At 42.6% G+C, this 25,873-nt stretch overlaps 3 protein-coding genes across 6 annotated transcripts in view; 2 read left to right on the forward strand and 1 right to left on the reverse strand.

Annotated features, from left to right (window-relative positions):
* Positions 1-14: 14 nt before the first annotated feature.
* slc37a3 (solute carrier family 37 member 3) lies at positions 15-9,129 on the forward strand. 2 transcript variants are annotated; one of them, XM_037121484.1, is made up of 15 exons: positions 92-155; positions 1,935-2,005; positions 2,364-2,586; positions 3,914-4,019; positions 4,167-4,259; positions 4,575-4,658; positions 5,130-5,275; positions 5,641-5,737; positions 5,830-5,914; positions 5,999-6,201; positions 6,306-6,447; positions 6,663-6,764; positions 6,893-7,092; positions 7,201-7,266; positions 7,587-9,129. In XM_037121484.1, the coding sequence occupies exons 3-15, from the start codon at positions 2,510-2,512 to the stop codon at positions 7,677-7,679; spliced, it is 1,494 nt and encodes a 497-aa protein (XP_036977379.1). In that variant the 5' UTR covers positions 92-155; positions 1,935-2,005; positions 2,364-2,509; the 3' UTR covers positions 7,680-9,129. The 2 variants fall into 2 exon arrangements, with proteins under 2 accessions (XP_036977378.1, XP_036977379.1); XM_037121483.1 differs by lacking the exon at positions 1,935-2,005 and having other exon boundaries at positions 15-155.
* Positions 9,130-9,366: 237 nt separating this feature from the next.
* Positions 9,367-16,477, reverse strand: cdkn1d (cyclin-dependent kinase inhibitor 1D). 2 transcript variants are annotated; one of them, XM_037121486.1, is made up of 3 exons: positions 16,226-16,477; positions 12,737-13,218; positions 9,367-12,329 (listed from the first exon to the last, which is right to left on the reverse strand). In XM_037121486.1, exons 2-3 carry the CDS (start codon positions 13,212-13,214, stop codon positions 12,271-12,273), a joined length of 537 nt encoding a protein of 178 aa, XP_036977381.1. In that variant the 5' UTR covers positions 13,215-13,218; positions 16,226-16,477; the 3' UTR covers positions 9,367-12,270. The 2 variants fall into 2 exon arrangements, with proteins under 2 accessions (XP_036977381.1, XP_036977380.1); XM_037121485.1 differs by lacking the exon at positions 16,226-16,477 and adding an exon at positions 15,732-15,899.
* The window catches only part of sapcd1 (suppressor APC domain containing 1), a 16,036-nt gene continuing 6,061 nt past the window's right edge, over positions 15,899-25,873 (forward strand). The window contains exon 1 of one of the 2 annotated variants that reach the window (XM_037121487.1): positions 15,899-16,028. The gene's annotated coding sequence lies outside the window, so the exon portion shown is untranslated. Of the gene's footprint in view, positions 16,029-16,235; positions 16,341-25,873 lie in introns of those variants that run through there. The other variant, XM_037121488.1, reaches the window with a different exon arrangement.

Here is a 25,873-nt window from a genome sequence, read left to right on the forward strand (position 1 = left end):
CGGCTGTAGTTCCACTCCTGTCCTGCTGGTGGCAGCAGTGCGCCGCCATGCTCTGCTGGCAGCATCGTCCGTCCGTGACACAGGACTCCACAGTAAACACAGATTTTTACCACACCGAGAGCGAACCAGAGACCAACGGTTACCTGAACAGAGAGGTAAGAAAACGCTGTCGTTTGTTTGTTTATCCCACATGTATTGTACTGTAACTATCAGCTCTTCGTCTGGGAGCGCTTCTTATGATTTTTAAAGCTAAAATGGATGGGGAACTGGCTGTGAAGCTAAAGGCTCTGTCACCAAGTAGCTGTTGGTTGTCACTCAGTGAGGAAGAGATGGACAGAGACCGTTATGGAGTAGAAATGGCTAATTCTGGCTCTTAGAACAAACAAAAACACCTCTTAGAATGAATTTAATTGACTGTATATTCAGTTACTGCATGTGTGTTTAATTTATGTGTTCAATTAAAGATGGGCTGTTCATCTACGAACATGCTAAATCATCTCTCTGAACACAGGAGCCATAAAGCAGTGAGAGGCACAAACTTGAGCCTGTTTGTTACACTGAAAATAGATAGCTTCATTTGAACAGGACGCCCTGCTTCTAGTTTCCCTTTCGGTGTGGTGCGCTCTATAAAGTGTAACTACAGCTCAGTAGTCCGACCTGTCATTTACTGGATCTGCAGGGGGTTGGATATGCCAGTCACGGGAACAATGCTTAATTGCCTTTAGGGAGTTTATCTAATAAACACTGCTGCGGGGTACAGTGGCTTTACCACCTGATAAGAGGTAGAGGGAAATGTTGAGGTTGACCATCTGTGACTACTTGGCCTTCGTGTTTGTAGTATGAAACTGCTCAGGACGCTTTGTTTTATGAAATAGCAGAAGTTCTGTCATGACTGGCTATCTTGTTGATCACATTTTTGCATTGGGTAATGTGCACAACATAATTAAAAACTGTGTCCCCCTTTAAAAATGGCCCATTTTACTTGTAGAAAGGACCTATTCATATGGTCCATTGTCTTGTCCCCCCCTCCCAGTAATGATGTGTTTATTGCATTGTATCTGCAGTGTGAGCAGACAGTGTACGCAACCAGATACAGCAAGTGTTGCAAAAAGAAATGTGAGGGATTGTGAACTGCTTATACGACAATTTATTAAGAAAATGAAAGTAAGACAATTCCCTTTCATATCAGTGTGCTTGGTTCTCAAAATAAAACCATGCCTCATCACTGAGTGCAACAGGTTTTTTTTCCCAAAAAGTCTGTCTTTAAGCAAGACAAATATAGCATAATTATTGTCTGTTCCTTCTAACAGTAAAAATATGTACTAACCAGACTAATTCTTATTTAATATGGCAAGCAGTAGACCCATCCGTTGCCAGTATATTGCAACACAAGCACGTGAACGCAACAGAAACTGGCATGTAATTGGAGTACACAGTTAAGGTGCCACAAGGACACATTTGAGCATTGCCGCTACAGTAGAGGTGCAGGAACAGTGAACGGTTGTTTGACAGGAGTATAGGAATAACAAAGAAAAGAAAACTATTTAGCATAGATTTTTCTTTTCTTTGTTCTCAGTAGGTATTGCTGCAGATACCAACCTGATTAAGCAGACTGGGTATCGGCCATGACGTAACAGATCCACAATAATTACACTCTCATTATGTACGACCGCCCATTCAGAATCATGAGAGAAGACAGGACTGGTATCAGATTGGTTTCCAGACTTGGATCCGATCTTTAGTTTAAGCTGATAGAGCCCTGTCTAAACAAAAATGTGAACCAATGAATGGTTACAGCTGAAAGGCCGGTGGGGGAGGTATAGTGGTTTCAGAAGCAGTCACTATACACTGGGCCCATTGATACCTGCAGGTACCAGAGCACACCCCAGCACTCGGACCACATACATCTATTCATACTCCTGTTTTACCCCAAGGTGATGGATACTGTCAACAAGATAGTGTTGCTTGTGGCAGCACAGGAAACAGCCAGGACTGGTAAAATCAGGTAAAATGATATTCAGCACCTGGTTATCACAATCTTGGGTGAACTCAGACACTGTGTTCTTTGAAAAGGATCATCCACCATTAAGTTTTGGATCACTGCAGCAATCATCACTGCTGTTAGCTTTAAAATGTGGATACTTTATGGTTTCTTTGGACAGCTTTCACAGTAAACTTAATGTAGTTGGGTTGTTGACAAAACAAGTCATCTGAGGACGTCGGCTTGGGCTTTTGGGAAACACTCAGAGATTTTTCAGACATTTAGAAGATCAAGACAACTAATCGATTAATAACAATATCAAAAGAAAATCTGGTTCATTTCAGCCCTGTTGTAACGCTGGTTTCCAATCCCTTCTTTTCAGGCTACTTTGTTGTTCCCCAAGTGATGTGCATAGTGGGACATTAGCTGAACCCCCTCCCTGTCCTGTTGCTGCTCCCCCTGAAGACCTCCACCACCACTACCTCCTTCCTCTTCCTCCACCTTCTCCTCCCTCCGGCCAAACCTGTGATGCCTCCCTCATGCTGTGGCTACCTGTCACAGTACACCCATCATCATCTGGTTGCCTTTCTCCTCACCTTCTTTAGGTAACCTAGTCCCACCCTGTCCTAAAGGTCCTCGTCAAACCTTTGGGTTTAGTTTTCTAGATGAGCCTGTGATAGCAGACTTGTCCTCTTTTTTCTTTTTTATTATCATTATTATTTCTTTTATTATTTTGAATAGTTTGAAAGAGTCAAACAAAAGGTGGTATGAGATTTCCTGAAAGCAGAAACAAAGTGTCACACACTTCCATATGGTTCCATATGCATGATGTATAATGTATGATTATGATGCTTCATCCATCAGGCTTTCTTCAAGATCAACAGCAAGGTGGTTGGTTAGTTGTTGGCTGAAACATTATTACATTTAAAAGTGAAATGCATTTGGAGTCAGTTTGTGACACTTTGTTCCTACTTTTGTGTCCACTTCCAGTGATCAGCACCTTACTACAATCCCTGGTGTGTGTTACTTTCCTATCATCAAAAAATAATGATATTCCCAACAAATTCTCAAAGCAGTTTTGAAACAAAAATCTCCTAACTAGCCATTCACAAGAATGAACCAAAAGCAAATGCAGGAGTTGGGTAAAAGTGAAATGTAGCTAGTGCAGAAATGTGTGAATGGGTGTGAGCTGTTGATACAGGTAAAAGGTCTGTGGAGCACGGCTAACCCAGGTCAGATATGGTCAAGATAACATAGACAATAAGGAAGGATTTCCAATAGAGGTTGTTTCTACACAGAGTGAAAAAGTAGAAAACTTGAATCTAAATAGTTTCTCATTGGGGGAAAAGAGTCCACAAGTGTATTAAACCCTGCAGAGACATTCAGGTCATTTTAAACGGAGAATGTACAACAGTGTTTATACCAGGAACTAAATCATGTTGGTTCATTTCCTGCCACAGCCGGTGCTGTTAATCTTTTATTACAGCAGATCTGATATCGCATATCACGTCAGGAGCAAAACAAAGTGTCAACTGCAGCAGGCAGTAGCATGCAATGAATTCTGCTGTTCAGCACAAAATTTGGGCTTGTGTTTCCTGTTTTTTAGGTAAAGGTGATGCATTCCAGATATTTCCTGTAAATTCTTTCAGTAGAATTGAACTGCTGGTTCTTTGGAATTTAACCTCCTGCATGCCTCATGTGAATGTCTGTAGCCCAAGACACCTAACAAGAACTTTTAAAGGATTATTAATTGCCCAAGTAGGTAATGTGGTATACTGTGGTAATATGACAAAAGCCGTTTTTCAAACGTTTTGGAACTAGTATTCAGGAATCTGCATCCCCTCCTCCAGCTCAAGTATGAACTCTGACCTGCTCATTCTACATGGATAGTCAAATGAATATTTACCTAAAAGCTGTTTTCTATCTCTCCAGTTATGTGTTGCTGCATGCATCCAGGAAGACATTCAGCAATGTGAAAGTGAGCATCTCAGCCCAGTGGACACCATCTGTCCTGAATGAAAGTCTCTCCCCGGGCGAGGTACTGTGCAGCAAGCAATCCAACACATTTTTCTTGTACCAGTTTCCTGAGAAAACTATGTATGTTGGCTGATGGAAGTCTAGAGCGTCCATGACATTTAAACCCGCTGTTGCGCTTGATTAACTGTGTTCTGTCCGACTGTCCCAGACATGGCAGGACAATCATCTGTTTGAAGATGAAAAGCAGGCAACTCTGTTCCTGGGAGCTCTGGACTCCATCTTCCTCTTCTCGTATGCAGTGGTGAGTGGCGAACACGATTTCTATGTGTTAACAGCAGTCTGAAAAAAGATACGTCTGCTGCAGATACTGGTGGACCGGGCAGAAGCTGACGATGGCATGTTTCAGGAATGACCTCTAACAGCAGCAACCTTGAACTGCACTAGTAACTGGCCACTATATATCAATACATACCTATTTTAACTTCCTTACAGCCCAGCCTAGAACTTGGAGCTGAGTCGGCTTCATCTCCTTTTTTAAACCTCCTTTAAACTGTATTGGTACTGCATTTTAAACACAATTGATAGATTGATTTGATTCTTGGTGCTGTCTACACAGGGTCTGTATCTCAGTGGTATTATTGGGGACAGAGTGAACCTCCGCTATGTGCTCTGCTTCGGCCTGTGTGGCTCTGCTGCAGTGGTGAGTACATAGTGTGTGTTAGGCTGTGTGTTATTAACAATGATCTGGCAATGCAACTGACCTAAAATGTTCATTGAAAACCTTACCACAATGGATGTTTTAAGTGTTTGGCTCAAATTATGACAGGCCTACTGTCAGCTGTACAAGATGGGATGAATATTGGATGAAAGAAAGCAAGTGAATCACTCAGTACAACTCTACATATGGCTACCCCCACACTAGTACACAAGGTTTTGACTATCATGCAGAGAGACCCATCTGTGTGTCTTGTTTCACATGTAGAGTACATGATTCTCTATGATGAGGTTTTAGTCTAGAAAGCAGTGAAATTTAATGTGGAATCGAAAAAAATTCTCATTGATACAGTTTATTTCTACACCAAGCAATAATAGAGATCAGATAACATTAGTTCCCAATAGCCTGTATTCATGATCTTTTGGAATATAACTGTATCTATCTATGCATTTGAAGGAATTTGTGTTCGGCACGCTCACGGAATGGCTCCACATCTACAACATCTATCTGTACTGCAGCCTGTGGGTGCTGAACGGCCTGCTGCAGTCGGCCGTCTGGCCCTGCGTGGTGGCCGTCATGGGCAACTGGTTCGGCAAGACGGGGTGAGTGTGACATTCCTCTTCTTTTTACAGAACTGCCATTTGTCTGAATTTAACTTTATCTGGATCACAACTGCATCATCTGTCCAAGTCTCGAAATATTTAGTCAAGTTGGTGTCCGTCAAGTCGAGCTCGACGCTCGGGGAAACACTCGCACAATGGCGTCCATTCATTGGCGTTGCTGCTGAGACATAGACCCCATTTAGAACTTTTCCTCACAGGCAGGACTTGTAGACATAATTTGCTGAATATAGAAATAGCAAGTCACTGCGCTGAGTATGAAGATGCATTTAGTTCAAAAAGTACAGTATTAAAAGTGTTTCTTAAGAGACACAATGTCTAAATGTCTGAATATTGTTGTCCTCCAGCCGTGGTTTTGTGTTTGGCCTGTGGAGTGCTTGTGCCTCTGTAGGCAACATCCTGGGAGCCTTCCTGGCTTCCAGTGTTCTCAAGTATGGATATGAGGTAAGACACACTATACTTTTGCGATACCTGTTTCCATAACATTCTCAGCCATTAAATGCTAACATGATGTCTTGTGTTGTCGCTGCGTGCAGTATGCCTTCCTGGTGACGTCAGTGGTTCAGTTTGCTGGTGGGGTGGTGGTGTTCTTCGGCCTACTTACCTCCCCAAAAGAAGTCGGTAGGAACAGCAAGGATCAGAGTTGAAATGGTGTTTCTTAATACAATTAAAGATACGCTATCTAATATTTAACGTGTGTGTCAGGTTTGTGCTTGGAGTCAGAGCTTGGCCCAGTAGAGACGGACACAGATAGCCACCGACCTCTGATGAGCGACGAGGAGGACGAGGTGGAGGTGGAGGTGTACGCCAGGCGGCACCAGTCCATTCAGCAGCCGGACGAACCTCTGGCCGAGCCTCCTCAGGCCATCGGCTTCTGTCAGGCTTTCTGTCTGCCCGGAGTGGTGCCTGTGAGTCCACAACCAGAGTCAAGTCAAAGTCAAATTTGGTGCTCTTGAACAAGCACTTAAGTCGAACAAACACCATATTGACTCTGTCCCTGTTTGTACTGCAGTATTCCCTGGCTTATGCGTGTCTGAAGCTGGTCAACTACTCCTTCTTCTTCTGGCTTCCTTTCTACCTGAGTAACAACTACGGCTGGAAGGAGGCAGAGGCCGACCGCCTGTCTGTGTGGTACGATGTTGGAGGAATCATCGGTAAGTGGCATGTGAATTTATGCATTTTATTCCATCCTATGTCTCATCATAGGCTCAGCGAAAAGTTGAGTTGTTTAAAATTTTCACTTTTTTCAAGGAACAGTAGGAAAAAAAATTAAAAAGTATCTCTCCTCCTCTGTTCCTCATACTTAATATCACGAGTATGGATGAAAGCTGCCTTTTCCTCACCGTGTCGTTTTGTTTCTGTGTTTCAGGGGGGACAGTCCAGGGTTTGATTTCTGACTTCATGGGAAAGAGAGCCCCAGTGTTGGCCACCAGCCTGGCACTGGCGATGGGAGCCCTAGTGGGCTACAGCCGTGAGTATAGAGTCATTGAAAGATTTGGTTTAGTTTTTTCCTCTGTGATAGACTAATGAAATCAAGCTAAACCTCATTATATAATGGTGGAATAACAGTATTACAATCCTACCTTCTTTCTTTCTCAGGATCACCTAACGACCAGGTGATCAATGCCGCGCTGCTGGCCACCACTGGCTTCTTCATTGGTGGCCCGTCTAATATGATCAGCTCTGCCATATCCGCTGACCTGGGCAGGCAGGACGCTCTGAGGGGGAGTCAGGAGGCTTTGGCTACCGTCACTGGCATCGTGGATGGAACTGGGAGTATGGGAGCTGCCGGGGGGCAGGTGAACAAAAACATCTCTTGTGTTAAAGAAAGAGCAGAAGGAAAAGATTGGTTGTAATTGCAGTCCCACCTGCACCTTGACCTAATTTATATCTCTGTCTTCTTCTAGTACCTGGTGTCCCTGATTGAGAGCAAGCTAGGCTGGATGTGTGTCTTTTACTTCTTCATCGTCATGGTAAGACGACTTCCTGAAATCACAAGAGGCCTTTTTACTAACACTGCAGTGAAAAGTCGTGTCTTGCAGATTCTTGTTTTTAAAACACATTGACATAAATACCATTCCATTAATGTCCAGCTGATAAAACTATATGTTCTTCCTTTTTTAAAAAAATTATCACTTGTTGGTCCATTGGTAATGGCAAGAACCATTAGACGCATACATTGACCATAGCACACAGTAATACAAACTAAAAAACAGGAAACAGGAACACCACCTTATATAACATAAAAATAAAACTGTTCTGTAACTGTGATTGTTGTGTCTTTATGTTACAGACAGGGGGCAGCATTGTCTTCATCACTCCCTTGCTCTTCAGAGAGGTGCGCGCCATGTGGAGAGACAGACAAGCGTTGCACCGCCAGTTGTGAAAGCATTAACATAAAGCAGACGTGATGCTCCTACTGTTATCGATGGTGACACAGCGAGGCTGCACAGGCACTCACCTTTTCTGTGAGTTTCATGAGATGGAAGGGTTTGGTGGATGCTTTTTTTCTCACAGTTGCGATTGTTATGGTGACCTGGGGTTAGAGTGAGTCTAACCCCCACATGCATGGCCCGTATTTGTCTGTGAGCAGGAAAGAGAGTCTTTGAGCACAACACTGAAGTCTTATCTGCTCACTACAAGGCTGAAATGTGAAAAAAAAGGATCTGGAGGTTGATGTGCCTAACTGAAAGGCATTTAAAGGGACCTGGCTGTCAGGCACAACCACTCTGTGAATTCATCACAGAATGTACTCGTGTATATATATTTTAGGATTTTAAATGGATGTAAAAACTTGACATTTTTTTAATGCACACATTTTAATCAGGAGTTCTAAACTTAAAGATCAAGCACTCAGAGGCAGATTGGAGGTCAGGATTACTGAAAGAATGTGAATAATAATGGTAATGTAGAAAGTGACCGTCAGCTTTTGTATTTATGTATGATATTTTTGTTGTTTGTGGTTAAGATAATGACTATGGCACTGTAGTAATCAGACAGTCATCATTAAGTCTTGAAGATTTTAGAAATTCAAAGCCACTTGATTTATTGTGTGTACAGTTTTGTGTAGTCAGAACCTTTACTGTAAAGCCTTTCCATCATGGGGACTGGTCCTCTTGATTATGTAACTGTGTCAGCCACTGACAGATATTTGCTTTTTGTTGATTTTTTTTTTACTTTACTGGAATGTTTATGCCTCAAATTTTCGTGTCTTAAATGCCAGGAAACTGCTCCTCATACAAAACAAACTGACAGAAACACAACCAGAAAAATCGTCCATTGTGTTCTCACATGATTAGTTTACAGTGTACTGTACATGTAACACTTCAAGTGTTTTATTCCATACTGACATTGAAGAAGAGAAACATTTGTTTGTGTTTGATCTGTTGCTGAACATGGTCAGTTATCACGGTGAGTCTTTGTACACTGTACTTACAGTGATTGTGGGAAATACAGCAGCCATATGCTGGGAAGTTTTTGCGAATGTTGTCTACTTTTCGAGACAGTTTGGTCAGTAATCTGTCTTCATCTCGAAAAAAATCAATTTTGTTCAAATCTCTAAAACAAAATGATTTGATTTACAGTGATTTTACAGCCACTGACACAGAAGGAACTTTGCTCCCCTTTGCTGGGACTGGTTCCTTGTGCTAAACCAGTAGCAGTGGAGTCTAAAGTGAGACATGCAAAGTCAAATGTTATTAAAATGAACATTGATATGTGTGTGGAATGTGTAACACTATCTGTGGTATAATTTTTTATTTTTTACATTTGTTTATTTTAAAAGTTTTGATGTAAATGCAAATTTTCATTTAAAATAAATGCAAATCACATCATAACCAATCGTGAGATATCTAGTTCACACCTATGGAATACTTAATATAGTTATTTAATTACAGCCTCTAAGTGTCATTACATCACATTCCCGCCAAATCGAGTAAACGTAATTAGTCTACTCTTGTTATTTACTGTGTGCGATGTTACATGAAAACCGCCAGGTGGTGCTATTAAGTCAAGAAGAAACATCAAGTTTCAGTCTTTCATAACTCTAAGAAACAAGAGTTCAGACGACAGTGTTGTAGTTTATATCAATCTCATTAACATTTTATTATTTTGAGCACACCATGAAATCAACAATATAAAAGGCAACAGTGCACCAACAACCCAACTATATAGTATTTTCTATACAAATATCATCACAAAGGATGAGTCTGATCCCATACAAATACACTTCTTACATGTTGCAAGGGTACATACACCAGTATTAATTTACAATAAAATTATTACAAATGGTGTACAAAGATTACATTCATGCATATACAACACTTTTTGTTTTTTAAAAGGCTACACTTTAATATAGCTGCAACAGGTGAATTAGGTAAGCAAAATTTGCCTGGGCCCAGTGAGACTAACAGCTGAATCTTGACATTTACCAGTTTAATTTTATTGTATTTTATTTCCTCCAAACGGATGTGAAGAAGAATAACAATATATGTTATACACTGTGTCTAACAGCATGACAGATCTGACTGGAGGAAAAGGGTAATATAATAAAATTATTATTATATTATCAATGTTCGGAAAAGTCCTAATCTGTGCCCCAGTTTCTGAGAAAGTATTTGTTTTTTGTCTTTTAAAGATTACCATAAAAAAATAATTCTCGTCAATGTTTAAAGTAGTGCAAAGATATAGTTTCCGAAATAACACAATTAGTTAGTTATAGAAAAAAAAAGGAATTTACAATTATTTCCCTACTTAACAACTGATACAAACTCAAAATAAGTTAATAGACTTTGAAAGTTTCCTCTTAAATGCACTGAGAAGATGGGTGCACACAAACACTGGCTCTCACTCACACACACAGATACGTTGACAAACAAAACAAGTCATCCTGACAAATTCAAACGATTCTAAACAGCCGTGTTTGCTATTTTTAGCGCTGTGGAATATGGCCGTGAAAGAATAACATGATCATGAACAACTGCTTTCATGCCAATTTCTCGCAGAGACTGAGGCGGCTGCTTCATGAAAGAGAGACTGGTAGACTTCTAAAAGGGAGGCAGACAAAAGCACGTCTGACTCGAGGGCCACTTGTCTGGCCGCTGAGATCCTTTGATCCAGAAGGGGTTTGAGACGTTTTCTGGTTTTCTATTAAAGTTTTCCTCGTCCCTCCCCCCACTAATACTGCTCCTCCGTCTCTGGGAGAGCTGTCAGAGCAGAGCAGGGCAGAGAGCAACAACAAAAGTTGTCTCCCCCCTCCCCCCTCAGGGGAGCCGAGTTTCCTATGCGTGGAGCTGGGCCCCGCTCTGACACACTGACTCTTTTACCTGATGTGAAACTCAACGCGGAGTGCTAAACCTCGACAGCTTTTACCACAACACAATAATCAGACCCCCCTCTCCCCTTTGTGTCGGTCTCTCTGTCTCTCTTTCGCCTGTAGACATAAACAACCTGAGCTATGTTGGTTTTAAATTTTGCGTGACTATAACTTGTTTGTTTTACTGAATCACTTGATGAGGTAGTTAAGAGTGGATTAATCTAGGGCATGGCTTTATATTCATATACAAATTTGAATGACTGCAGGGACAAAAGAGGAGGCATGTCCTATTTGAGTCACCAAATCCCTCTGTGACCTATCAACAGTGAGCCACTTGTTATAAATGATGTGTTTCTAATTTAATGGCACAGCTATTTCCTCTTTGGTACAACTGCCTCAGCTGCCACAACTTCAACAACTTGTGAGACACCTAAAAATGAACACCAGTCAAACTCATTCACACAAACACTTATATGCATATGTACACTTATAGAACTGCGTGGCGACAGAAGATGCTAAGCAGCTCAACTCTTCTTATAGGGAAAAATAAATTGGAATCAAAAGTTTCGATCCCTCCGACTTGCGTCACAGTGATAAAACGCTACACCTTCATGAAGAAAAGGATGGTGGAAATCATGTGAAGGCAAAGAGCTGAAAATGCTACATTGTACAAGCGTAAAGCTAACACTAAATAAGGTTGGTTGCCAAAAAAGTATATAGATGTTTTTACAGCCCCATTATGCAAATAATACAAAGCAAAAAAGGAATATAGTTTGTATGATTCTTGCTTTGTTGGGATGGTATAAAATAATTATGGGCCAAAATTTTAAGTGGCAACGGTGGAGTCTACATGAGCACTGACTTAAAAGTGACTGACTTAAAGTCCAACACATAAGTCAAAGGTTTCCACAAATGTTGGTTCAATACCTCATTTTACACTTTGCTTGTAATTTTTTCCTTTAATTTTTCTTTTTTTGAAAACGATCTAGCATCGTTGATAATAAATAAATAGTCAGATGTGAAACATTATCATTTCTACTCTCATTGTATGACAATGACTGAATTACTTAACCGCTGACCCTCCACCGTTGACCTTTAACCTGGAGCTAATCACAGTCGTGTTGCCAAATTTTCGAGCGCTGGCTGAGGTTTTGACCTCTGGCTCGACTCGTGCTCTCGGAGCCGCAGGGGTGAGTCTGTAGGCAAAGTGTGACACGAAGCCAGGAATAGTAACTCCTCTAATCAAAACCTCTTATGACTTTTAGCAAGAGGGAGGAAAAACGGGTCGAGGAATGAGGTCAAATACTATTGAAGGCCCATTCAGCTGACAATTAACCTCTTATAACTAGAGCCTGTTTCTGTTATTAAGAGTGCATTCAAAATTATTTCACAGTATAGTCAGAAGCTGAGGAAAACAGTATACAAAATATAGAATATTTGTAATTATCAACGAAAACCGTGTCTAGGGTCTTGAGCATGATTAAGGAGGGGAATGGTAGCTTCATTGTGCTGAGAATTGAAGGTATGTGGAGTTTTTAAGCCCATCTGAGCTTGTGGACAGTCAGTTACAAAATGCTACATATATACATATGATATGAAACATATCAATGTGAGGTGAAGAAGGATGTCGACCACCAAGTGATCAGCCGTTGAGTCTGCTTCTCTACTGCCGAGACGATGCTTTGTAATGCAGAAGCTTCCTCTTCTTCACCCTGAAGAAATCTGATGAGAGAAAAAAAGACAATTCAAAGTCAGGGAAAATAGTCCAGACAGTCTATTAACTGAAATCTGTCCATGATGGTGTTCTTGATACAATCAGTAGTATCATGATGTGAGTCAAGATATAAAAGCACTGTTTAAGGAAAGGGTTAAAATTTCTGGAAATGCAAGTTTTAACTTTCTTGCTAAGAGCTAAGACGCTTTCGCCATTTAGCTTAGCACAAAAAGTGAAAACAAAAAAAAAGCAAGTCATTAAGTTAAATAGCGAGAACATTTTTTTTTATTTTTTCCTGATTTTTTTACACTTCAGTTTGTGCTAAGCTATGCAGCTGCTAACAGTAGCATCATGTTCATTTAACTGTCAGCAACAGAATAAATACGCATAATTTAGAAATTTTGGCCACACTGACCTGTGATGGCAGCCTGCCTGCGTTTTCCATTCCGTTTGAGCCGGTAGCACCCCCTTGTGGTCACCTCCAGGTACTCATCCCCAGACCCAGATGGGCTGCTGGACCTTGGGGAACTCTCGCCTGATGAAGACGAAATCTGTTTTTTACTCTGTGGCAGCCCTGCCGGCCTAACTGTGCAGCTGCGGTAAAACATGGGCACATCCTGGCATCTAAGCTCCTCCCACTCAATGTTGGAGCCCTCTCCCGGCCTCTCACTCTGGAAATCGAAATTCCAGCGCTTGTTGGCCACCTCCACGCTCATGCAGAGCAGCCGCTCGAAGTCCTTCTGCAGCTGCTGGTGGTCTACGGGCCCGAAGAGGTTCCTCCGCACTGGCCCCACCTTCAAATTCAAAGTCTCGATGCCCCCCTGGCATGTCATTTCCGAGTCAGACGCCATTGCTGGTTCTGCTGTCGATGTTGATGGAGAGGCAAACGCCATTTCCCTGTCAGAGTAGAAACACATGCACGACACAGTGTTAAAGAAAGGCCAGAGGTGGAGTGTTGGCTCTGTTAGACCTGTAGAGCTTCAATGAGGTGTGAGCTGGCTTTTTTACTGGCATAGATTACACACCAACACCCACCCCACCACCAGCTGTATCTGCCCTCTTGGGCGCCTTTATATTTTATGTGATCAACCACATGTGTGCCCTAACCCACTAAGTAATTACTGCAGCTTCAGGTAACTGAAACTACACCAAATAAATCTCCAACATAATTCACTGGCCTGACGTCTAAGAGTTAACCTGATTCACCACCTGCTCTGGTGTCTGCAGGTTAAAGGTCGACTGTAGAGGTCAGGGAGTCACTTAGAGAAAAGGCCCACGTAGACTCTTTGTGAGAAATGTTTCCCACATACCCCAGCTGCCTCCTGCCACGTTTAATTAGAGCAGCGCTGTTGAATTCTGACATCGACTTCTGCGCTGATAACTGATATTCTGCCAAGTTTATCATGTCACAACCTGCACTATCTCCACAGTGTGGTTTAATTTTACATGTAGGTGAATGATAACCACATCCCTGCTGAATCTAGAGCCTCCGTTTGACTTAAATTCACAGTTCAGTGCTTTATCAGCAGTTTCAAAGCAGTAAAGGACAAGACTATGTTTTTTCTGGGATGGGCAGTACTATAGAGCTGACAATAATACTGCTGTATACTGTGTTAGGCCTTAAATGCTGATGTTTCCTGTGCTAAAATGCTGCAAACTTCAATAAAACAACTCAAGTGCAACTTAACATTTTTTCATTGGTTGCACCGGTGCACCTGAAATGTAGCAGGTTACTTTTTAAACAGTTGTAAGTTATTGTTATTCCTTGTTGCTTGTAATGTATATGTAATAAAACATGTATTTGTAGCTTTATTTCCCTTTGCAATTATTTGCATAGTGTGTCAAGAAATTAAATTAAAATGCTCTAAAATTTTGTGCTGGTGCATCTCAATGAAAAATGGGGGTGCACCAGTACAACCAGTGTGAAAATTGTATCATGTGCCCTGTTTTGTATGGGGGGCCCGTTTATACTTAACTCATATACCTAAAAAGAAATTTGCATTTAATGAGGCGACCACAAAGTAAAGTCGGGGGGCAAGGGGCGTGGGTAGCTGAGAAGGGGCCCCTTAGTGGGTTAATCTGGCCCTGCGCAAACATCTAGGTTATTAAGCACTGAACCAAAAACGTCAATGGATTCAATGAGCGACTGTCACATTCTGGGTTTCAGTGTGAGTTTAGCAGTTTTCACATAGGATCGCTTAAGTCTTCACTTTTATTGGTGCTGTTAACGAGTCATTACGACTGCGTAATTGCTCAAATCAAACTGGAAATGGTTGAGTCGCTTGTGGTTACCCGGGTCTCACAGTTAAAACAGCATGGAGAATGTACAGTCATTTTAAGAAGCTCTGACATGCCATTATAATCAGCTCAAAATCAGCCTGGGGACAGAAATAAGGGGCCGGACCTGCTTGGAAAGAAAAAAAAAAAACCTAGAGGGTCTGAAGAGGAGGGGGGAGAAGAGCGTTGTGTAACTCTTTGACACATACAGAATATATAGCTAGAGAGAGCACTTCCACAAGTCAAACAGCCTGTAATTTCACCATGTCCGCCTGCTCCAACAAACAGTTAGAAACCATGTGTTTGCAAACCACAGGGGGCGACCAGTTTTAGCACTTTTAAGCTCTTACTTTGCTTTAATCACTATCAGTAATTGATTTAACCCGCACAGCTTCCTCAGAGCCACATGAATGTCAAACTAAAAAAGAAAAAAAAAACTTGGTGAAACAACGCGAAGCCAAAACCAGCACTGCCTCTCTTTCACCGACAGGGCTGCTGCTCTCTGCCAGTGAAAGTTGTTTGTGCTGAGGATGAAGTGGGCGCGGTATGCAGATCAGGTTACCACTTCGCTCGGTGTCCCCAGAAGAAAAACACCGAGAAAACCCTCTTAAACTTCCACAAAACTAAAGAAAACAACCACGGCTATGAATGCAACGACTGCCTCTGCAACCAAGACTATTTGCTTTGCAATGCCGGGCTAAACAACACCGGAAAAGTCCCTTTTTTGGCTCCGTAAAAACGAGTCAGTAGGAAAAGTTCGTGACGCAGTCGGATTCCGTGCGGATGTGGGTCAATGAGATGCGACACACAAACAGCCAGCATCTTGTCAAAGCACCTCACGCTTATATTACACACACAACATCCACATAATATTACATTGAAGAGTGTTAACAACTATAAAAAAGAGTATGTTAACATTTGCATGTATTTTTTTATTCCACATTTAGAAATGCGTGTCAACGGCTAGCAAAGCGGCGAATAACGTCTAACTAACTAACGTTACATGCGCTTTAGCATAACCAGACATATCATGTAAAGACACAAATAAAAGCGTTGGTATGATTACTCGTAAAATACTCGTAATTAATATGGCGTCAAGAAAGACACGAAATAAGTGATATGTATCCTCTTACCATCAGCGTCAATGTCTCAAAAGTTTCTAAAAGTTGACGTCTCTCGAGCGTTTCGTCCTCAAACTGCGCACAGTTCACGTCCACTCAGAGAAATGGGCTGCGTTCGTGACAGCAGCGTGGAAACAAACACTGTCACGTTGAACACTATCGTTGCCACTGCCCACAGGAGGGTCGTGCCTGTCGCCCTTATCTGCGAGTTGTTTGGAAAGGATTTACGAGACAGGAGAAGAGGGGACGTCCCAGCAACGATCACGTGTGTCTCCATCAAAACAGTCATTGTTGGCGAGCGGCCAGGAGGTAAACAACGCTATCATAAATTTATACGACAAGTGAACGCAACAAAAGCTGCAGTTGTGCTGCTGCAGAGCAGACGTGCGCACAAAAACATCCAACACGCACTCAGTGGAAAAACAGTTTAAACTGTGCATTTCACGTTGTTTTATTGTATATTAATACATGTTAAGTGTTAAAAGCGACAATAAATAGTGTCTTACCCTTTTTTAAAGATGCTAAAAAGCTCCGATTCCCTCTCTGCGATCCTGCTCCAACCTGTTGCTGCTGCACTCTGTTGCGCGCCAGTGCCTCACTTCTCCCTCAGCGCAGCTAGAAGTAGGTCAAATATCTTGGCAATGGCGGCCATTTCCCTTCTCCAGCAAATGTGACACACATTCTCGTGTAGTGTTTGCATCACGTTTTCCTCTGGCACCGAGCCCATGGACTTCAGTCACGTTGAGGTGCAACGTGACTTGAAAATGGGAGGTCAAGACAGCCCCATTTCGACTTCTCCCGCAAATTTCTCACATCCACATGTGTATGCCCTGCTGAAAAAATAAAAACAGCATAGACCAGCACCAAAAGACTACATATGCTGGTCTTGTTAGTGACTGGTCACCAGTAAGACCAGCATATGTTCTGTTTTGGGGCTGGTTTTGGTGCTGGTCCGTGCTGTTTTCTTCAGCAGGGTGTATGTTCAGGCCCGTGAAGTGTAATGAGGCACTGGATGCCATGATCATGTACATTTAGTTGCTCATGAAGTAAGGAGGTGAAGAGCAAACCATGCTGCTTCTCACTTCCTTACAGTAAAAAGTTTGTGACTTCTTGACCTCTAGAATGTTAAATCAGAACCAAATTAACATACATTGAAACTAATCTTTATTGCTCAAGAAATAAAACTAATATGCTGTTATCCAAGAAGTAAAACACAGTAATCTTATTTTACATATTCTATGACATATTTACTGTCTCTTTTTTTTAATGTACCCTGGTGTTTTATACCTACCTGGACTAAAGTCCACTGATAAAAGCACCATTCTGGTGTTTGAATAAAAGATAATAGAGCTGAAGCAAATTGATCAGCAGAAAACTAATCTGCAACAACTGAGATTAAAATCAGGGGTTTTAAAGGGTAATTCTGCTAATTTTACCCATTAAAGTGTGATTACAGTTCTTAGGGAGTACTGCAACATATGTGGAAAAAATTAGTATAAAGCCTTTTGAGGCTTCAGAGGAAGCTGCATGTAATCTGATTAATTGCATCCAGTGATGTCACTCAGTGGCTTAGTTGCACCGTGGGCTAGCACTGCACTCCTGTAATACTGTTGGACTTATTATCGACAGTTTAACAACAAATTATCATAATCGCTGCAGCAAAACTGAACACATCACCTTTTTTTTTTATGCCACCTTTACCCATCGTGCAATTTAGCCACTGGGTGACATCACTGGGGGAAATGTCTGATATTACATATGGCTTCCTCTGGAGACACAAAAGGCTTTATGCTGCTTTTTTTCACATATGAGGTAGTCCCAGTACTCGCTTAGACCTGCGAATACACTTTAATGTCTAAATTAGAGGAGTTAACCTTTAATCAAAAATGCCAAATGTTCCTCAGTTCTAGTTCCAGAGACTTTATAAAGCATTAAAGTGCTTATCTTGGAGTTTTGGACTTGTAGCCAAACAAAACTAGGCACTTGAGTATGTCAATTTTGGTAATAATAACAATGGAGGCATTTATTGAATTTTCCTATGTGTAAAAAGCATATTATCAATCCCTTTTATCACCATGAGTATTACATTTCACTTCTTCTTTTTTATACATTTTTTTTCTTAAATTCTCGCTCAGTTGCTTTTCATTATTACATCATGTTATGCTTCCAGTAATACATCCTACGCCTGTTATGACACTTTCTTTCTTTCCGTAACTATTACGAGATACTGCCGGCTCATCCTTTCTATAGTAACTGTCAAATAGATTCTCCTGTTTCTTATTATTACATAGGCTCTCTGTTACAGCGTGTTACATGGTCCCGCAGCCTTGTTGTTGTGTAGCATTTCAGTGACACAATATGACCAACGCCCCTCACTCAGGAAGGTTGCTCCAGGTTACAGACACACACTGACTATTTTTACACATTAGTCAGTGCCTGGCCGGCCTCATTTTAACTGAAGCCACTCAGACACCTTGAATGAAAGCAATGTTTCTGCAAGTGTTTTATCAGATGCTCTGCTTTAATAAGCCAAAGCAGGTAGCAGCCATGGTGAGGGACTTTGTTTGTGTGCGATCTGTGTGACAGCAGTGCGTCGTTACGTCACCACTGTGGAATGTTTCTTGATTTAGAAGGGGCTATTTTCCTGGAAGAGCTTAGAAAAAAAGTTGAAGGCAGCTCAGAGCAAACAAAACAAGTGCATCCAAGTGAGTTAAAGAGTTTCGCAAAGTCCACAAATGTCAATGTTGGACTTGATGATGGGCGACACATCCCAGTTATTGGGATGTGGGGGGGGGTTTGATGAACATGACATTTCCTTTGAATTTGCACTCTTTCAAGTGATACTGTTCAATCACCACTAATTAGAAAGATCCACATGCGCTGTTTCTCCAAAATGACCCCTCTAATAATTTCCCCGCTGCCCTTTTATTTCAACAAAAGATGTGAATCGAGCTGCAACGATCAGTCAATGAACCCCTCAGTCGATCGATCTGAACAAAATTGATCGCCATCTTTTTTGAAAATCATTGTAGCAGTTTCGAAAAAGCGCCCCCTCATTGAGATCACATTCTCGGCACAGAAACGTATTGTTTGTCTACATGCTGAGTTATTTTAGGTCCCTCCCATCGTGATGCATAATAGTCAATTAGGGTTGTGGCCCAGTTCCCCAGTGCTCTGCTAATCTGTGTGTCAAGTAGGCTTTATACACTGTCATATTTGAGGGCTCCTGAGCAGACAATGAATCCTCAGCAGCATGATCCCCTCACTGTTGTGTCAGCTCTCTGACCTGTATTTACAGTCAGCTTATTGTTCCACATTACATTCCTAATCCTCCTTCTTGTTGTCTACAGTGCTGTGTGTGTTTTGGTGTGCCTCCCCCCCTCTCCAGTCCTTAATCCTGTGCTGTGTGTTACATTTAACAACGCAGTCATTAAGCCCATTGTTTTCCCTGCCACGGTCAGTGCCCTTTGAATACATTAGCGTGCCTGTCAAACAACAGTCACACAATTACAATGTGACTCAGGTCAGAAGACGACGTGCTGGGGGAGCTGTCACGGTGGGTCTTGTGCTAGTGTAAAAAGGAAAAATCAATTCACCTCTTCTCATTCAAATGTTACTGATTCGCCGGGGCGTAAAACACCCAAAGGACACAACAGAGATGCTGTTAGGAAGCTGGCCATACCTATATCCTGCGACCACAGGCAGGTCGTGTGACACTAATGTATGCAGTTTGAGTGTAGCCTTCTCAAAAGATGCCACTCACAACAGAGTTCACAACAGCACTGAAAATGAACTAGGCTTAAAGATTAATCGAAGGTAGATGTTGAGGAACTGACTCATAAACCAGATTAAACTCTTAAAGGAGTAGTTTGACATTTCTTTAGTCATAACACAAGACCAAGACACCACTCTCATGCCACCAGAGTCTCTCCAGTGCCAGCCTGAGTCTCTCTCTTCTTATCAAAATATGAATTAGCAGACCTCTAAAGCTTACTTCGTGATTTGTTGTATATTAATTGATATTGAGCTAAGGTATCCAGCTGTTGGCTGTATAGTTTTAGATTGAGCATACAGACCTGACCACAGTATCAGTCTTCTCATCTCTCAGCTACAAGGTTAATAAGCATATTTCCCAAAAATGTAGAACTGTTCCTTTAAAGTAATTCACCGAAAAGTTTATTACTATCAAAGTAACTATCAGCCTTGCAACTTAACCATAGCCTCTTCACACACTGATTGAAATATGGCTTTAATCGATGGGATTATGCAACAGACAGTATTATAAACAGACAGAGCTAACCAGGAAAAGTTAAGCCAACGCAAGAGTCCCTTAAACCTACATTTTTCAAGTTACTACCATGGCATGTCCTCGGGCTGGCGATCAGATCCAAAGCTCCTGTTCAAATGTGTCTGCTTCCAAAAACAAGATGGCAGCGGCCATAATGCCAGACTCGAGGCCTCAAGGTGGTAGTCCACAAACCAATGTATGTCACCATTGTGTCTGATCAGACAGTCCACGGTTCAGTCAGACACCCCATGTCACACAAGTAGTACTACTTACTGCATCACTATGTTGTTTTGAGTTCAAGATCCTCTTATGTTTCGCTCCAGATAAGACCGATGTCTCACCTGGCTATAGGTCATTGAACCTTTGAGGGTTTGAATTAGTGAGTGGGGCACCAAGAGAGGATGTACAGTGTGTACCCCGTCTCATTTGAGCAGGAAGTCCTCGTCGGAGAGAACAGAGCACAAGGCAGAGGGGAGGAAGTTGTTGGTTCACAGGTGCAGCGCGGGGGTTTCCACATCCTTTTTTGCCTTTCAACTGTGGCAGCAAATACTGAGAAGACGATACCACAGACAGTAAGTTGCTTACGTCAGTCATAATTTACTGACATACCACAACAAATTACAATCTGGGAGAACAAGAGAGACTCGGTGTAGCAACGTGGCATGGGAAATGGCAAAATTCAAGCAAGACAAAGAGCAAGAAAGGAAACAGTGTGTGTGCATCGTTCAGGCGAGCTTTCAGAGCGCTACGCTAAATGATGATTTCACCAAGCAGGTCACACACATACATGAACATGTGTACATACAAACACATATTCAGTAGATCAAGATCTAACCCAAAACAAGCTGTGCAGAACAGAAGCAGAGGATGTCTGTAGGCTACAACAGTTTAGCCTCCATCTTTAGCCACTTTAGCGGAGTTGGTTCAAGGGATGGCAGTCTGTGGGTCGGTGCACCACTTTGTAATAACTCAACCACTGTTGGATGGATTGCCATCAATTTTTGTGGGAACATTCATGGTCCCCAGGATTGGAGATTGACGTTCAGACTATGACATTTTTTGTATTCAACAGTTTTTCAAAGGATGTTCACAAAATTCATGGCCCCCAGAGGATGAAGCCCAGTAACCTTTGGTGATTCCCCAAACTTTTCCTTTAGCACCATTGGTAGGCTAAAGTTTTCACTTATCCAGGAAAATTGCCAACGTCGACTTTGTGAAAACATTTGCACAGACTTTAATGGTTCGCATGTGATGTGTCCTAATTGATCTGATTATCCTCTGGCATCTAAATGGTTGTATCTCTGGGTTCAGACATTGTTGGAAACATTTAGACAATGTAATTACACAATATATACAGCAAGGTTCTCATTTTTAGATTTTTTTTAATGACTGTATTTCAGTGTGTAGCCGCTAAACACTGAAATAAAACCACTATGGTGATTTACCAACAGCTAACATAGATGTTGTTTGACCTCCAATCTCACTGCTATAAACTTCTACTGTTAGTACTGTGCTGTGAGCAATATATCATCCAGGCTTGTGTACACAATGCAGCTGATTCTGCGCTGTCTTATCTTCAAATGCAAGCGATGTGTGGGGTGTCAACTAAATTTGGATCTTTGAACTCGGTGGAGGTGGTGGGGGAGCACTGAGGTAAACAGAGGAATTAGAAACGGCAGTGGACCCCTAAAATAAAGTCACAACCTCCGTACGTAAGGAGGAGGGGTTTCCATCTCAGAGCTCGCCCAGCTGTGGAGGCCACAGGTGGGGTTTGTGGGGGAAGGACGAGGAATGAGTCGTACTCTGATTTCGTGTGTGTGTGTGTGTGTGTGTGTGTGTGTAAGTGTGTTTTCTGGGTTAAGGTCTGCAGAAATTTGGGGTGTAAGGAGCGCGAGGCAGCTCGCTGGCAGCTGGATATTGTCTGGGGTTCACCAGGGGAGCTAGCATGTCAGGGTGAACGGGTTTAAGATGAAATGTGCCCAATGAGATCCTGATTCACGGTGTTTGTTTTTGGGAGGGGGTTCCTCGGGGGCTGGCCCAGGGGAGGTTGCTGGAGTAACGTACAGATTGGGGTCTCGGATTTATTTTCTTAGAGCAGTGGTGGCCCGAGTGGTCTGAGTCTGGGCAGGGGTGGATTTGTCTGTAAATGTAAAAGACGTCTGTGTTTTGAAGTGATAACATCGCGCTCTATCAAATATTGTTTTTTTCTGTGGCGTGTGTTTGTGGGCGTGAGGAGGAGGAGGCGGAGGATGGCTTGAAGGGTGGGGCGTGGCGATGCGGGTGTAAATCGATCCTTTGTTTTCGTCCCTGCATGTGTGTCTCGGGGGTGGGGGGGGGGGTCTTGTTTTGCTTTTGCTGGGGTGACTTTGAGGCGGGTTCAATGTCAAAACCAAACAGAGAAAGAAATGTTTGAAAAATTAAACATAGCGTAAAAAAAATAAATAAATCTTCTAAATTCTTCCCCTCAAAGTGCAACAAATTCCACTTTCTCCCCTTATATTATTTGCACACTTCATTTCAATGCAGTTTAAGTTTAGTTTTTTTTTTACTGTATCTGCCATTCATGACTCCGGGAAAGCTGCGTCCAGCATCTGTTTCTGCTCCATCCAGCTGAGGTGAAAAGGTGGTGCGCTTCAGCTGATGTGTTTTTCGCCCTTATCTACATCTGGGGGAACATCTGGTTTGCATCTGGCAGCGGCCTTGGCGTGTTGGGCTGCATGACAATATGTGCGCGTTTGCGGGGAAAAGGAGAAGGCGAAGGGCACGAAACGTATTTGTGAGTTTGTGTGTGCGTGACTGGCTGGATGGGAGGATAAATGAATGAGGGATTGAGTGATTGTGTGTGTGACTGTGGTACCTGGCCTGCAACCAGTGATCTGAGTGTTGTTGTCTTAAACTGTAAGGATGTTGAGCAGAAACCCCTCATATGTTACATTCCTTTTCTCATTTACACGAAAAATCTGATACTTGTGTCCAACACCTGTTACTATCAGATAGAGCATCTGCCAACAATCAGCTGCATTTGTTTGACATTTGTGGATTTAGATCTCTTTTGTGCAAGGTTGGCTGTTTTTTTGTTTAAAGTGGAGAGATCACGCTGTGGCTGATTCTCCTTTCTAAGGAAATTGATCAAATGGGGATGCCCACTTTTCACCCAACCGTGACGATATGTCTGTTACCAGATTTTTTGATGTTGAGCAGCGAAGCCTGACTGGGTTGAGCAAAAAAAAAAAAAAAAAAACCCCGGGTGACGAGACATGTCTTTAAAAAGAGCAGTGGTGGAGGAAGTATTTAGACCCTTCACTTAACTGAGTGTCAGTACTGCTCTGTTGTTTCGTCCAGCTGCAAAACGCTCAAAATGTTTGCCGCAATTCAAGACAAGGAAAGCGGTATTTGAGTAAGTGTCCTCAGTTACATTCTGCCACTGGGAAAGAGCGATAAAGTGTGAGGTAAGGGGGGGGGCTTGCCTGGCTTCTTGTTGGAGTCCCTGTGTTGGGGGCCCATGGTATTAACGGTAACGTGGCCAGCTGGGTTGAGGTATGCAACAGTGGCCGTGACACACAGAGTCCTCACATGCTCCTGTTTGAGAAGGACATGCCACCAGTTGCAAATGTGGAGCTCAGTTTACTTTCTCTGGAGGAAGACGTTTGAAAAATAGCTGAAAAATAAATAATTAATAAAGACAGTGGACAATCTTTGAACCCATTTGCCTCAGTTTCATAATTAGTATATTTAGGTTAGCCTTGTAGGCCAGTATAGAGCAAATGATCCCAACTGTTTTTTTGTTTTGTTTATTTTTTTTTGCATCTGACCCCTTAAAATGAATCAAGTTGCTTGAGCCTGAGAGTTGTGAACAGCTTGGGATATTTTGCCTTATAATCTACGATTTTCATCTCTCAGAGATCTAAACTATCTCTCAAACTATCCAGCATGTCTTTAGAAAAGATGTCAAATTCATGAAAGGTTAAAAAAAAAAAAACCCTCAAACCCTCAGATGTGTTGCTGCATTGGCGTCTCAGTTTTAGCTTTCAGTTCCTGTACTTATGCAAGAATGTTACTGTAGCATAACATACTATAGTGTCTTTGGCATGAATGCCTTCAGTGTTGTTCAGTCTCACTTGTCTTCATTTGTGCATTTCCCTCAATCTGTTGCTCTGATTCGGTTCTCAGGACAAGAGGCAGAGTGTCACACTGTAATGAGGGTGGGACGAGATGCAGCTCTTTCAGTCCTGATTGAGCTGTGTGTGTGTGTGTGTGTGTGTGGGGCTGGGGGGGTTACAAATCTGGATCAGATTCCTTGCAGCTATGATCTGGAACAGTGAGCCCTGAGTGACCGGTGCTGGCGTGGGCCGCAGAGGCGCAGGGAGCGCCTGGAAAAACGCCTCAGTCCTGCCTGGCTGAGCCTCACCGCACACTTTTTTGCACACCACTCCTCCGGCTGCTCGTGTATGTGCGTCCATTTTCACTCTGAGTGGTTTTCATATAAGTGAGTGCGAAAGCAGCAGTGACAGCGAGAGAACCTCAACAAATATGTGTGTGTGTCTGTGTGTGAAAGTGTACGTGTGTGTGTACGAGTGAGTGAGACAGGAAGCAACTAGGGGCCCACTCTCGGCCACAAAGTAGTAGTAGTGACTACAAGATTCAGCGTAGAGGGAAAGTGGGTCACTGGTGTATTTTGCGCGTGTGTGTGTGTGTGTGTGTGTGTGTGTGTGTGTGTGTGCACCTTAACAATGTGGTGTGAATACATGTGTGAAATGTAGCTTGTGTTCATATATTTTTACACTAGGACTTCCCCCTCGGGGGGCCCACAGTAGAAACTCATCATGATCTGGCATGCTGCATCTGTATGATAACAGCGAGAAAGGAGCTGACTTCTTGGTTTTTCAGAGGCTTCTGGTTGTATTGTTATCTCAGATTCGCTCGTTTACCTCGGTGTTAACTCGCAGAGCGCCGTAGGAGGCTGAAAATAAGAAGTCACGGTGGAAAACACACCATGTCCGTGTGAACATGAGCTCATGTTGAGCTTTAGGATTCGTTCTGGGGGGAATCATGTGTCTCATGATGTAACACGGGGGGGTCGTGGGTTCCCTGCAGGCTCCTCGGAGATGCTGGAGTACACAGAGTCATGAGTGTCGCAGCTTAATACCACGTTTTGATCCGCCTGCTGGAGCTTCAGGACTGACTGGCCTCAGCTCCTCACCTGACATGAGAATACTACAGAAATGCAGACACAGGGAATACCCACAGTATGCAGAGTAAAGACGTGTTGCCTAAAAGGGACTTCACAGGGCCCTCTTTTGCGTTGAAATGGCCGAATAATCATGTTAACGATCTAATGTAGGTCATTTTCTTTTTCCTTTGGCGAGTCCAACCTCACAAAAAGCACATTACAGCACAGGGCCCGCAGGTTGAAAAAACAGTTGACACACATTTGAGGAACGTTCAGTTCTCTGCGGGCCTTAATTGTGCTGCGCCATCTAGTGCTTTCCACGAGAGCCGCAAACCTCCAGCCCCGCTGAGGGCATCATGAAGAGTCACAAAATGTCAGCTCTCAGCAGGATCGCCCACAGCTTCCAGCGGGCCGGGTGGTGCTCTCTGCTGGTGATCGAGCAGGGCTGCAGCCAGAGCGTAAAGAAAGACAGTCAGGGACGCAGAGAGAGACCATGCAGTTACATGTCAAGATAAACAGGCTTCAAGTCACAATTCCACATTGTGTTTCTTGGGTTTTTTTCTGTACAGCTTGTGTGATGATTCAGCAGGTGGGATCTGTGGGATGGCCCTGTTTTGAAGGTGTCAGGCAGGGAGGTCTGTCAAACCAAAATAAAGTTTGTACTGAATGTATGTAAATCCCTCTCAGCAGTGTGGT

This window comes from Acanthopagrus latus, chromosome 14, assembly GCF_904848185.1.
Source record: "Acanthopagrus latus isolate v.2019 chromosome 14, fAcaLat1.1, whole genome shotgun sequence".
In the NCBI taxonomy this organism is placed as follows: Eukaryota; Metazoa; Chordata; class Actinopteri; order Spariformes; family Sparidae; genus Acanthopagrus; species Acanthopagrus latus.

Excerpts from the sequence above, each read along its gene's own strand:
- slc37a3 (XM_037121483.1), top strand. The coding sequence starts at position 2,510 with ATGCCTCCCTCATGCTGTGGCTACCTGTCACAGTACACCCATCATCAT. Across the intron at positions 4,260-4,574 it reads TCCTCTTCTCGTATGCAGTG|GGTCTGTATCTCAGTGGTAT; the intron begins GTGAGTGGCGAA and ends CTGTCTACACAG. Across the intron at positions 5,915-5,998 it reads TACCTCCCCAAAAGAAGTCG|GTTTGTGCTTGGAGTCAGAG; the intron begins GTAGGAACAGCA and ends CGTGTGTGTCAG.
- cdkn1d (XM_037121486.1), bottom strand. The coding sequence starts at position 13,214 with ATGGCGTTTGCCTCTCCATCAACATCGACAGCAGAACCAGCAATGGCG. Across the intron at positions 12,330-12,736 it reads CAGGCAGGCTGCCATCACAG|ATTTCTTCAGGGTGAAGAAG; the intron begins GTCAGTGTGGCC and ends TTCTCTCATCAG.